Below are 14,103 nucleotides of genomic sequence, written 5' to 3'. Positions count from 1 at the left end.
CCCCCCCACACACACACACACACCCCACACACACACACGCACGCTTCACTAATGCTCGCATCCATCATGCGAGGAAGCCCTGTGATCTGTTTCAGGTTGTCATGAGCTAATTACAGGTGTGGGAGACGGAAGGCTGATAGCACTGCTCTGTCTCTCTCTTTATGTGAGTGTGTGTTGACTCTCTGCAGAGCGTTACAGGATCCAGAGCGAGAGCTTTGAGGATATTTGGCTGGTAGCCAAGGAGCTGGTGCAGCGTTTCGACCGGCACTTTGCCTCCCTTGGAGTCAAAGACTTTCGGAACAGCTTCACTGGACCAATTCCACTGCCTGAGTTCTTTGAGACAGTGGACCACCACTTTGAGGTGCGAAGCTTCTCACACGGTCACACATTCTTAAAACAGATTCTTGGCTCTCTGTGCATATGGAAGCATAAAATGACATCCCTAATAAATACTGTATGACATTAAAACATAACCCTCTGAGTAATGTTTTCTCATTTTGTGGGAATATTTATAGCTCCGTGTGAATGCGCAGAAGTATCAGGATTTGCTGTCGGAGAGAGCAGTTCAGTTCAGGGCCATCCAGCGCCGTCTACTGACCCGCTTTAAAGACAAAACCCCAGGACCACTTCAAAACCTGGACACACTGATGGAGGGAACCTACCGCCAAGTAAGCACAATTAAATGAAGACACACTAGAGATTAAAGGGATAGTTCATCCAAAAATTTAAATTAGCTGTTTTTCCAACTGGTGGTTGACTTGCTGCTGAAGCTCAGCCAGTTGTTTCTGTGCCAGTGACATCACCTATTTGAAGCTCTCTCTCATGTCCCGTACTGTACATATTTGACGAATGAATGATGGGGAGTGGGGTGCTGCTGGACACCTGCATGATGCCATGTAGCATATAGCGTGAGGTTACACTTGTGCCCGTCCTTGGCCTCCACCCACCATAGCATTCACTTTAGTGTTTGAACCTCTCAACCAGACCATTTGTCTGCAGGTCGTAGGTGAGATGTACAGAAAGCACCACAAAAATATTTTACACTGAAGGCTGGAGTGATGACTGCTGAAAATTAAGCTTTACCATCACATAAATAAATTAAATTTTAAAATATATTCAAATAGAAAACACTTATTTTAAATTGTTATAATTAGGGATGCACGATATTGGATTTTTGCCGATATCCGATATGCCGATAATTTTCAACTCATTTTGGTCGATGGCGATTTTAATTTTGGTTAGTTTTTAACAAGAACTTATTTGTTAGAATTAAATAAACAATAATAAAGTTATTTTATAATCGCAGTGCATTGAAGATTTGAAAATAACTATAAATAAACATATTAATCACTGCATTTTGTTTTCAGAAAGATGCAGTGGTAACCGTAACATTTTATTTTATTAGAAGTAGGCCAACAGCGCCCCCTACGGAATTAAAACTCCTTACTGAGCGAGCATTAGGACCCGGAGGAGGCTGACGCTGCTGCCACTGCACGTGCTATTACATTCTATACGTGCATTCTCAGTTTAAATGCCGCGATCAAAACAGTGAATCCAATCACCATTCAGTCAAAACTTTGCTTCAAGAATGAGCCACAATGCTGACGTGATCTAAATTGCATTGTTGATGTGATCTAATCGCTAGCACACCCTGAGCACATGTGAGTTAATATATTCCTCTTATCGGAAGACATATCGGCATAATTTTTTTATATCGGGCCGATGCCGATATTTACATTTAAAGCCATTATCGGCCGATTCCGATATTGGTCCGATAATATCGTGCATCTCTAGTTATAATATTTCTCGATATTACCGTTCTTACTGTATTTTTGATCAGAATGCAGCCTGGGTGAGCATACGACTTCTATCAAAAACATACAAAATCGTATTGACCCCAAACTTTTGAACAATAGTGTACATTCTTAGCAATTAGATTTGTTTATGATTGGCATTAGAACAAGGCACTGAATGTCTGTTACCAAATTCTCTTTTCCGTTTGTGTATCAGCATTGCACGGTTGCTTTAAAAACTTTCAGGATTCAGAGATGAATACACTGTTGAGTTGTTGACATGCTTTTCCAATTACATGTTTTTTGTTACACATCATGTTCATGTCACTCATAACGTAGATGCGTCTCCATCCTTATACATTAACAGTCTTTGGGTTGTTATCTACCATGTGTTTGATGCTCTGGATGCTTGTGGGCAGATAAGATTTCAGTTGCTCATTCCTTCTTAACCCCAGTCTCATTCCTCTGATCATTTATTTGTGTGGATAAATCCCTTTCTAAATTCGGGATCAACAAGAATTCTTGAGGAAAAGAGAGATGTGTTGAGGTCTAGAGAGCACGTCTATGTTTCCCACAACTATTTTTCTTCGTAAGAGAGCTTTAAAAAGGCTTCTGTATGCGTGTGTGTTTCACTGTGAGCTGTGTGGCTCCCTGTAATTAGAAGTTGAAAGGTGAAGGTGGCTGGCCAGTGAATGACAGCTCACTGCAGGGCCCCTGCACTCATAATGGAGGCCTCTCTCCAACAGCCTTGATTTATTTGAGCCCAAATGGAGTGCTAAACAGGGCTAAATGCTGCTCAACACTGATCCTCCTCTCTACATGAGCTCTGCCATTAATGGCCAATGGTCTGAGATCTGGAGGCATGAGCTTCCATGTACATGTGTCTGTTTGATGCCAGGTTCAAAAGGGACTCTCAGGTACTGCTTCTGTTTGTGTAACCTATGAAAGGCCTTAGGGAGTTCCTGTTTTTCTTCTCCTGCTCTTTTCCTTTTTCCCCCTCTTCATCAGCACATATACACCTCATTCATAGTCATGAAGGGCACAGGCACAAAGAAACATTGATGTAGGCAGCTTAGATTAGATCTGATTTCCAAAGCTTTATAGCCCAATTCTTTGGGCCTTAAAACAGTGACTCATAGAACATATCATAATCATGCAATTAAAATTTCTTGATTTATTGTTTTGTTTGATCAAATTCAGTACAAAAATGTGTTCCAAGTCTAAAGGCCCACTAAGAAGGATAACTATATATTAGTGTCCAAAACAACACAAGATAACGTTCTGTTTATTATAAGCATGCACTGCAGTCATGTCATCTGGTGCTTTAAATGCTCCTTAAAATAGGATTGATTCTGATTGACTGTCAAATGTTTTTATAGCTCAACAACTGGAAAAAAAAAATTCTGTAAGTGAATCAACCGATATTGTTACACTGTGACATTATTATTATAGTTGTGGTGTGGACATCCCTATTGTATTAGACTTAGTCCTTGGTGTGAACAGGTGTTAATTTGTGGATGGAAGTCTGTATACACAGCCACAAATGCAGTGGTCCCATAGGGGGCGATATAGTTACCTTCAAATGTCTGTACGTTTACACCATATTTGTTGTTATTCAGGTTGCTAGCTATAACTGACTGAGCAGTGTGACGATATATATCACATCAACAATAGAAAGTGCCTATTAATAGAGAGTTTGTATTAGTTTGTGTAAAACATGGTATGAAGTGCAGAATTCAGTCAGTCAGCGAGCACGCCGCCCTGAAATAAACGCAAGTTTCAGCGATGACTCATCTGAATGCTTCTGATTGGTCATTGCATTCATAAAGTCTACGGAATCGTGTGTGATTGGTTAAAATGCGCAACACTGTAAAAACACTCACAAAGAAATGTGATGCAATGTCTAAATGCACGATGCAGATCTAAATTTAATGCCGCAATCGATACTTTTAATTTAATTTTCACTTTATTCGCGACAGCCGTAATAGATTTAGTTGAATTGTGCAGGGGCATTTTTGTCCAATTTGATAGCATTTTTGCCCCAAGTCCCCATTAATTTCCAATCTGTGGCCAGAGGAACGCAAAGGCTCATCCACCCTTACATACGCTCCAGCTGTTACAGTCAGAATTCTAGAATAATTATGAATTATTATTTGATCTTGAGAAACTTTGAATAAATAGATTAGATATCTTAATTCTCAATCGGTAGTTATTTATATTTTGAATAAAATAACGAGACATATAACTGTACATATTCAGTCACGTTTGCTCCCATTTATTTTTTAACAAAGGGCTCCGCTACTCAACATCCTTTATTGAATGACTTTATTGCTATTCACACGTTTTATTTATGTCATTTTGATAGAAACATAATTTTTATTAATTTCCATTAATTGTGCAATCTGATGAGAAAAAAGTTCTAACACTGTCTGCTTTGCCTTTTTACGGGATTGATGACTCGTAGACAGATGATTTTGACAGAGAGACAGAGAGTTTTGAGGAGAAACATAGTATTAATCTCATACCGTCATGCTGCTGTTATTGTAAAAAGCCCTCTTGGATTAAAGGTGCCTTTACACAAAGCAGGAGCGCTGACAGCAAAAGTCAATTTCTGATTTTGTTGTTTTCATTGTCGTTGCAGCGTTTTACTTGGCAATGTTTTAAAAATACTTTTATTTTTGCTGTTTTATATGGCCTGTTGATTTAGCAGCATCACCCGGGGGGAGCTGAAGCAGGGATGCATAGACCAGAGGGGGGAAATCCCCCCCTACAAATCGCACCATGCAAATTACCATCAAATTACCTTCATAAAATCCAAAAATACTAATTTCATGTGCTCTTGATCTTTAACTTGAAAGTAGAAGATAGCAGAATTCTTCAGGGGGAATCTAAACCCAAAATCAAAAGGTTTCTACACCGTACGTGACCCCATTGTCTACTCTTGATTCTGACTTAAAAGCTTGTGTTATCTCCCCTCCGAGCTGGTGTTTGACTCCTGTGAGCCAAAAAAAAAGTAAACACACACTGAGCAGAGGATGCAACTCCACAAACAAACAATATATCTTCATCTCTGCATAATGCCAAACCTTTAGGGGAACAGTTTATATATCTTTCACTTTCTATTTGCTGCTTGTATGTGAGAGGGTTAAGACAGAGAGGAAGTATTTTTGTGTATTCTTTGTTGCATTGAATGTGGATAAAATGTTGTTTGTATGTAGAGTGTGTAGGTAACATTTCTTCTCTTTTTGCATATTTTAGGCTGTACATTAATTCATTTTACATTGAGAAGGAGGGTAGGCTTAAGGTTTGGTGCTGGTTAAATAAAATATACTTGTGGTTAAACGTCTCTGTAGATGCAATGCATGCATATCTTGCTCAGGAACCAGACTGTTGGATTGTGTCTGCTGAAATGACTAGAGAAAGCTCACAGTAATGAAAGGGCTGTTTGTAGACTCATGGCTTCTATATATGGAACCGTGAATAACCTAGCCATGAATACACAAACAACTGTACCATCTATTCCTGAAATCTTACCCAAATGTTGGTCTTCTTTCTTCAATTGCTTGATAGAAGTTGAATGAGTTGAAGTACTTAATTCCAAATTTTATTAAGCTTTTCATGCCGCTTGCTTTACATACATACTCCATTATGTGGCAGCAGGGTTTTCATGGCATTGAGACCAGTTAAGATCTCCATTATTTGTTTTGATATGAAGCGTGAAAGAGAAAAGGGTCATATCCATAGTAATGCCACCAAAACATTCAGAATCATCTAGAATGTCATTGTGTGGTTTAAAGTCATGGTTTCCCTATACTAAATTGTGACTGAACACATGAGAACCACAGAGCAGGTAGTGTTGCAGTTGTGTTTGTCAAACTGAGATACACTTGTAAGACATATTATGAAGTGTGATTCTTCATTTGGTTCGAGCAGTGGTGACCAATCCTGCTCTTGGAGGGCTCTAACCCCAATATAACACACCTAAACAAGTTTATCAAAGTCTTTAGGTTTACTAGAAACTTCCATGCAGTTGTGTTGGGGCAAGTTGGAGCTAAACTCTGTAGGACGTTGGTCCTCCAAGAGTAGTTTTGGACAGAGAATGTGTTTTCACAGCTCCAAAATCCAGTGGCATTGAGCAGATGTCCAGTTTGACACATGATTATGTTTGGTTTTGAGGAAGCTAGTAATAAAAATCTCTTGAGCTGAGATTCTTTTCAGAGAGAAGAAGTTAGTATTGCGTGTTAGAGTGCAATATACTGGGGACAGATGTACTGTGAGATTTTTTGGAGAAGTTGCTGTTGCTCTATGGTGAAGTTCAACTCCACAATAGCAATACTTTCAGCTATCTCTAACAGGGCAGAAACATCATGAACTGGTTTGTAAGATCCTGTGACAATTCAGTGGTGATAGCCATCGAGCTCTAGTAAGACGCTGCAGATGTTGCATGGCTGTTTGTGTATGAAACTATCTGTCTAAAATTAGTGAATTAAACAAATACAAAAGGCATTGAATTTTAATATAAATAGGGTGAAATATCACACTGCAAGCCTGTCGTGTTATGGTGGAATGGAAAGGGTCCCAGGACAGATCCCTGGGGTACTCCAGAACTCATTAATGCAAACCAGGTGACTGTGGTGTTTTCCACTCACATAGCAAATGTTTGACAATACAGTGTATTGTTTTTCTCGACCTAAGCTCATTGGAAAAATGTGCCTCTACCTACACTTTTGCAAAATTCCAAAAACTTACCTATACATAAAATGTAGAGTTTGCTACTGAATTGAACAATAGAGGCAGTAAAGCGACTTTTATTCCTTTTTACACATTCTAATTACTGAGTAAAATTATTTATTCATAAATTTTTTTTTTTTTGTGGTTCCTTGCACAATACTGTGTTATAACCTCAAAACTGTTTTGTCATAGCGCATAATTTGTAAACGTACATACTGACATTTGCATCATGTTACCAGCTTCATATGTAAGCATGTCTTTGCTGATGTGGTAAACTTGCTTGGCAGCTCACCTGGTACAGCGTTGCACTTGAGCACCCGAGTCCTGTGAAACACGAGTCAAGCTAAAATAGTTCAAAGACTCGTAGAAGCAGGCTGAAATGTGGAAAATGTGTTTTTATCTCACATTTGCTTTTGTTAACACTATTGGTTAGGTTTAGGGTAGGGTTTAGTGTAGGTGGTACGTTATTTCCTTTTTTAAATTTTTTCAGTTTCCAAAATGCCATGATACGTACATCAACAGTAATAAAACATTGCCAGATTGATCTGTTTCACAAAACTGAACACGTTTTTAGCACCACTTGACTATTTCACTTTAAAGGTGTTGCGAAGCGTGCAAGAAGCAATGTTTGTCTGTTGCTCATTCGTTGAAATGCATTGTATGTTTAAAAGTGAATATACAACTCATAAAGTGTTTTTAGCTGCTTGGTTTACTATAAACAATTTCCAGGTGCTCTGAGTTTGAATTGCTTATTAAGCATTTCAAACATTTTTGTGGACAGAAAGTTATAGCATTTCTGCAGCTTTGCAGTGAGAAATGTATAATAAATTGTTCGCATCAGCCAGGCAGAAGCTTTCTTCAATTTTCTGGAGTGGAATGAAAGTGTGGAGCATCCTACAGGAAGTCTCTCACTGTAATGGTTTCACCCATGGAGAAGTGAGGGAAAAGGTCGATAATGAACAATTTTCCCAGGAAGATAGAACAAAACAGACACGGAGTGGCATATTTATCAGATCTGAGCCAGCTGATAAGGCATCTTAGTTGTCTCTATGGGTTGCCAGATTCTATCATATCCTTAGTCTTACTCAACTCTCTTCAGTGGATGAGTTTATAAACAAGAATTGTCTTTGCCAGCATTTCTTTATCCATCTCAATGTAATCTCTGCGCCATGACTAAAAACAACAATGGTAACTGTCTAGGATCGCTTGCTGGTACAGATGCATATCTCTGTGCCATCAACCTCCCAGATTTCTCTCCACACAGGAGCCATTCTTACACACATTCAGTAACCAAGTATAGCATTTGTGACCAGTGCTATTTTTGAGCTACACGCAATAAAAGTATAAATGTAGATTTTAGTCGAATTTGAGGTTTTCCAAAAAATGAGTTCATTAAGTCATCGTCTAGCGATCCCAATGCTCCAAATAGTAATTAAACATCTACAATAATCTTTATTTGTACGTTTTCTGAGAGGAGTACCTTTTCTCTGCACGCTTCTTGGCTGATTGTCATCCGAAGCACCCGCATAAAGGCACTTCTGACTGTGAGCAATCCCGATAAATATACACATATACAGTATTTAATTACAGTATTTAAGTATTCACGCAAACAAAATCTGTTATGTCTTAAAGGAACACTCCACTATTTTTGAAAATAGGCTAATTTTCCAACTCCCCTAGAGTTAAACAGTTGAGGTTTACCATTTTCTAATCCATTCAGCCGATCTCTGGGTCTGGCGGCACTTTTAGCTGCAGCTTAGCATAGATCATTGAATCTGATTAGACCATTAGCATCTCGCTCAAAAATGACCAAAGAGTTTCGATATCTTTCCTATTTAAAACTTGACTCTTCTGTAGTTACATCGTGTACTAAGACCGACGCAAAATGAAAAGTTGCGATTTTCTAGGCCGATATGGCTAGGAACTATATTCTCATTCCAGCGTAATAATCAAGGAACTTTGCTGCCATACCATGGGTGCAGCAGGCACGATGATATTACGCAGCACCTGAAAATAGGCTAACTTCCGCCAACATAACCGTGACCACCTGCTTGCACAGGGAGCGTGCCTTCCGTTGGAAGTTACCTAGCTGAGGACTATTTTCAGGCGCTGCGTAATATCATTGCGAGAGAGTTATGTACGAGATTATATGGATTTTATTGAATCATTTTATGCTGTTGATTTTTCTGTCGATGCTGTTCTTTTCGCTACACTTGATGTTCAGAGTCTATATACCAACATCCCTCATGAGGATGGCTTACGGGCAGTGGAACAGTTTCTAAAACAAAGACAGAGTTGAGTAAAAACCTAGTACAGCATGTTTGCTGGATCTTATAAACATTGTTTTGACTAATAATTACTTTCGGTTTCAAAATGATTACTATATACAAGTGAAGGGAACAGCAATGGGCAGTAAAATGGCACCAAATTATGCCTGCTTGTATATGGGTGTATTTGGAAATGAGTTCATTTCCAAATACATCCCTCAGTGATCAAATTCTTTTTTACCTAAGATAATGTTTTATAAACGTTACATTGATGACATCTTTATGATAACGAATTCTACACCCGCTGAATTGTTGCTGTTTTTGAATCATCTCAACTCTAGAACTGAACACTTGAAGTTTACTATGGAGCGTGATACAGAGAATATCAGTTTTCTTGATGTAAAGGTACACATTTCTGAGGGTAAACTTCAAACTGAATTGTATCGTAAACCAACGGATCGTAATACGATTTTAAGAGGTGATAGTTTCCATCCAAAACCTCTTATTAAAAGCCTGCCTATTAGCCAGTTTAAGCGTGTGCTTAAGATTTCTACATCGTGGTTATCGTAGGGAATGGATAGAAGAAGCTAAGAGTAAATTTGATGATATATCTCAAACTCAGTGCCTACGTGCTACGAGCAATAAAACACAACTAGGCAATAGCCCTATTTGTTCGGTTAGGTATTCAGCATTAGGTGCAGAATTTCGTAAGGTTATTTACAGGCATTGGCATATTATTTCTAGTGATTCTAAATTGTCTCATGTTTTCAAGAATGGCCCCCGTTTGGTTTTTAAACGTCAAAGTAACCTGCGTGACATGCTTGTAAGATCGGAGTTCCCATCTAGTGTAGTGAAACCTGTCACTCTTACTCTTCCTCCTGGTAATTATAGATGTGGCAGTTGTGCCCAGTGTACTTTTACATATAAATGTAAATCTTTCAGCCATCCACACATTGGTCGTAACATACTGATATGCGGTACAATTACTTGTTCATCTACACATGTGATTTATCTTATTCGTTGTACGTGTGGTCTCGCTTACATTGGTAAAAGGCAGAAATAGCTCAGTTGGGAGAGCGTTAGACTGAAGATCTAAAGGTCCCTGGTTCAATCCCGGGTTTTGGCAGAGGGGAGCAGGGAGTGCTTTAGGGGGAAGTCGTGGCTCGTAACCCAAAGGTTGTGGGTTCGAGTCTCGTACCGGCAGGGATTGTAGGTGGGGGGAGGGAACCTTCTCTCCCACCTTCAATACCACGACTGAGGTGCCCTTGAGCAAGGCACCGAACCCCCAACTGCTCCCCGGGCGCCGCAGCAAAAATGGCTGCCCACTGCGCCGGGTGTGTGTTCACGGCTGTGTGTGTGTGCACTTTGAATGGGTTAAATGCAGAGCTCTGACCCATACTTGGCCACATGTCACGTGTCACTTCACTAAAACTTCTAGATCATTATGCACCCGCATTACTGAACATCGGAGTAATATTAGGACGGGAGTTGAACGCAGTCCTATAGCATCTCATTTTAACAAAATGGGACACAATGTTAGTGCCTTACAGTATATTGATATAGAGAAGGTACAAAAAACGTCAAGGGGGAAGATTTTGAGAGGAAACTTTTAAAAAGGGAATGTTTTTGGATTTATACTCTAAATACGTTGTCACCTTTTGGGTTGAATGCAGATTTTGATATTAAGCCTTTTCTATAGGATTGTGTGTATTTTTTCATCTGTCTTCAGTATTGTTTGAATATTTTGAGTGATTATTGATCTGTATTGATTTGTTAGTTTTTTCGAGTTTAAGATTTGTATTTGACCTGTATTGATTTGTGACCATTTCACGTAATTTGTGCCTGACAAAGACCTGATGGTCGAAACGTTGCCGCAATAAATTATTTTTATTATAAATGTTTAAATGTTACATCAGAATTTCACATTTCAGAATTACATCAGTGTGCTACGTTTGTATTTTTGCTATAAATGTGTTTTAATACATAGTGTCTTCATAGTGAAAATTGTAGATATGGCAGGGCTTCCATATACTGTATTTGTACACTACTGTTCAAGATGTGTGTTTATTTTTTTAAAGAAATTAATAGTTTTATTCAGCAAGGATGTTTAAAATGTATCTAAAATAATAGTAAAAACATTTACAGTGCATTGTTATAAAAGATTTCTATTTCCAATAGTTTTTTCTATTATTCAAAGAATCGTGAAAAAATTGCTTCATGGTTCGACTGTTTTCAAAACTGATATTACGAAAAAATGTTTCTTGAGAAGCAAATCGGTATATTAGAATGATTTCTGAAGGACCATGTGACACTGAAGATTGGAGTAATGGCTGCTGAAAATTCAGCTTTACATCACAGAAATAAAATACATTTTAAAATATATAAAATTAGAAAACACAGTTATTTAAAATTGCAATAATATTTCACTAGTATTTCATTGTGGCCAGACCTTTCTTTTAAGATATTTTTGGGGTCAAATCAACATTATAATATTTGTGTTTTATTAATAATGTAAATATTGATCACATGCAAAATTTGACTGTAACGTTCTTAAGATTTTGTGAGATTCACCCATGGAAACTTATGCTCTTCACCAAAAGTGCCACGTCCATTCAAACAGAGGGGCACATGCCCTCTGAGATTTTAGAAAAAAATACAAATAAATAAATACTTTCTTTGAAAATTAATTATGCATAATTGTAGTTTTTCATTTTAGTGGCCGTAATCTTAAATCTAAATTTGGTAGCTTCAGTTGATTTACACCCAACTGAAAAGTCACTGTGTTGTTTTTAAAAAGAGTGCCCAGGACACCAAAGGGGCTTCCACTTGTGGCCCCTCAAATGTGCATGATGCCCCTGCTATTCACCACTATGGCAGATGGGCTCTATGGCTCCAGACCATGTTGCTGATGCTTTTTCAAGAGTTTCATGTTATTTTGGTTCTCAAGTCTGATGATGAGAGCGTCAGCAGTAAAGTGCTGTATTTCAACAGGTCTCTTTCTCCTGAGGGTATGAACAAGACCACTGACTAATGACATCCCACGAAGAACTATATAAAAAAAAATCTGTTTATCCTGACTGCACAGATATTTCTGTTTCTCCATATTTGGCTACATCCCTCAACTCAAGTCTGATGATGAGAGCTTCAGCAGTAAAGTGCTGTATTTCAACAGGTCTCTTTCTCCTGAGGGTATGAACAAGACCACTGACTAATGACATCCCACGAAGAACTATATATAAAAAAAAATCTGTTTATCCTGACTGCACAGATATTTCTGTTTCTCCATATTTGGCTACATCCCTCAGGGAATAAAGCATTTTCTTGCCTGTCTTTTGCATTGGCTGGGGTTTGTTTTGGGCTTAAAATGTTACATTTCAAAATGGTTTGGGGTAATTTTAGAGTATATAATTTTTGTAGAATGTGCCCATGGGTAAGTGGTGACCACACTGATGGGTCTAACGGTTCTGCCAGCTGTTTCATGTCTGTTCTTTTCTAACCAACAGCAAATTTGAGCTCTTCAAGATAGTGGTTTCTAATCTAACTCATCTTAAGTGATACTTAACATTGTACATAATGAAAACCCACTTCCTGTTTCTACATTTTTTTTAATTTTATTTTCTACATTGAATAAGGCACTTAAATAGATAAAGAAAAAAGTTTGTATTATTCTCTTCCTGAGCTAAAATTCAGCATTTGAATATACTGTTCTTCACTTAGAAAGTTAAAGAACTGCCATCTTTTCTCAAGGGTGTGACTTTCTCTTCTTCGTGTAGTAGTTCTTTCTCTCTCCTGTGTGATTTTGTTTTTGCCCAGCTGGCATCAATCGACTCTTGTACTCTCACTCACAAAAACTCCTTCACTGAAGGTCTATTTAGATTGGCTGTTCAGACCTTTTTATCAATACACACTGATCTTTAATAGCAGCTGTCTCTCTCAGACACTGTTTCAGTGTGTTTTTTGTGCTCTGTGCCTTATGGTTTCAGGCAAAATATGATTGACTGTACAGGTGAGGTCTGCTCTCCAAGAGCATAACTTTATCAGGCCTGAATGATGGGCTAATTTTTAGCTAACGTTAGTCAGTAAGCACTATGCTTGGACTTTTTTTGCTGTCTGTTTCTTATGTTTTTTCCCCTTTTGCCTTGTTCTGTTTAGCTGTACTCCTTTCTCTCTTTCAACAGCCTCTCATATCCCACTTTTCATTGAACTGTATTAAAAAAAAGAAAGAAAGGAAAAAAATCATTAAGCGAAACACTAACGGTTCATTGTACACTCTTAAAAATAAAGGTGCTTCACGATGCCATAGAAGAACCTTTTTGTCTAAATGGTTCCATAAAGAACCTTTAACATCTGAAGAACCTTTCTGTTTCACAAAAGGTTCTTTGGGGCGAAAAAAGGTTCTTCAGATTACAAAAAGGTAAGAAAGAGATGGTTCTTTAAAGAACCTTTGACTGAATGGTTCTTTGTGGAACCAAAAATGGTTCTTCTATGGCATCGCTTGAAGAACCTTTTGAAGCACCTTTATTTTTAAGAGTATACCCCACACCAAGACCCGCTTCATTTTTCAGTTTGCTTATGACAAGAGACATCTTAGGGTGAAGTTTACAGGAAATATTTAACTCCAAAATCTCCAAGCACCAAAAGACAGTAAAGTCTTTGCATTATGACATTATTTTTTAGGATGATTGTGCATTCTCATTTTCGTGACTTCTAAGTAGTGCTAAATACTGCTACAGTAATGATAATCTCATGGGAATTACCTCTGAGAATAAAGGTGATTTCAAAGAAACTCTTGCAAACTCTTCTTTATTAAAGATACGAGGTGGAGCATAGTGTGCATACTCTAATTGTCATCAAAATAATATTGCAATGCATCTTAAAAGTCCTAAAAATAAGCTTAATTTTTTTTGCTAAATATAATTTTGGTTTATTTTACATTGAAAAAAATGTAATATAAGACGTTAATCATGAAGCCCGTAAAGTCAGGACAACAATTCAGTTAGTTGTACCGTTAACTTGAAACTCTCTCTCTCTGTCTGTCTCTGTGTCAGGTTATAGCATTAGCAGATGCAGCAGAAGACAACCGGGAGCGTTTGATCCAAGCTTTTACACGTTTGCGGAGCGCCACTCACCTCCTCATCCTACTGTTGTCCCTGTGGCAGGGGCTCAGCTCAGAGCAGACTGCCATCCTGGAGGCCACGCTCCTACCACTGCTGCAGGACACACCGCAACTTGTGAGAGAACACACACACACACACACACACACACACACACACACACACACACACACACACACACACACACACACACAAACA

The 14,103-nt window shown here is 38.3% G+C and overlaps 1 protein-coding gene and 1 non-coding gene across 2 annotated transcripts in view; both read left to right on the top strand.

Annotated features, from left to right (window-relative positions):
- LOC107581752 (protein PTHB1-like) overlaps nt 1-14,103 on the top strand; it is a 131,868-nt gene that overhangs the window by 15,810 nt on the left and 101,955 nt on the right. Inside the window, exons 3-5 of the mRNA XM_016267403.1 lie at nt 189-361; nt 516-668; nt 13,840-14,022. Of these exons, the coding sequence (XP_016122889.1) occupies nt 189-361; nt 516-668; nt 13,840-14,022 (509 nt within the window). The remainder of the gene's footprint in view (nt 1-188; nt 362-515; nt 669-13,839; nt 14,023-14,103) is intronic.
- On the top strand, nt 9,845-9,917 carry trnaf-gaa (transfer RNA phenylalanine (anticodon GAA)). Its single transcript has one exon. It is a non-coding gene; the product is annotated as a tRNA-Phe (tRNA).

Source organism: Sinocyclocheilus grahami, unplaced genomic scaffold (genome assembly GCF_001515645.1).
Source record: "Sinocyclocheilus grahami isolate Dianchi unplaced genomic scaffold, SAMN03320097.WGS_v1.1 scaffold37.1, whole genome shotgun sequence".
NCBI lineage: Eukaryota > Metazoa > Chordata > Actinopteri > Cypriniformes > Cyprinidae > Sinocyclocheilus > Sinocyclocheilus grahami.
This window is presented reverse-complemented; position numbering and strand designations above follow the sequence as displayed.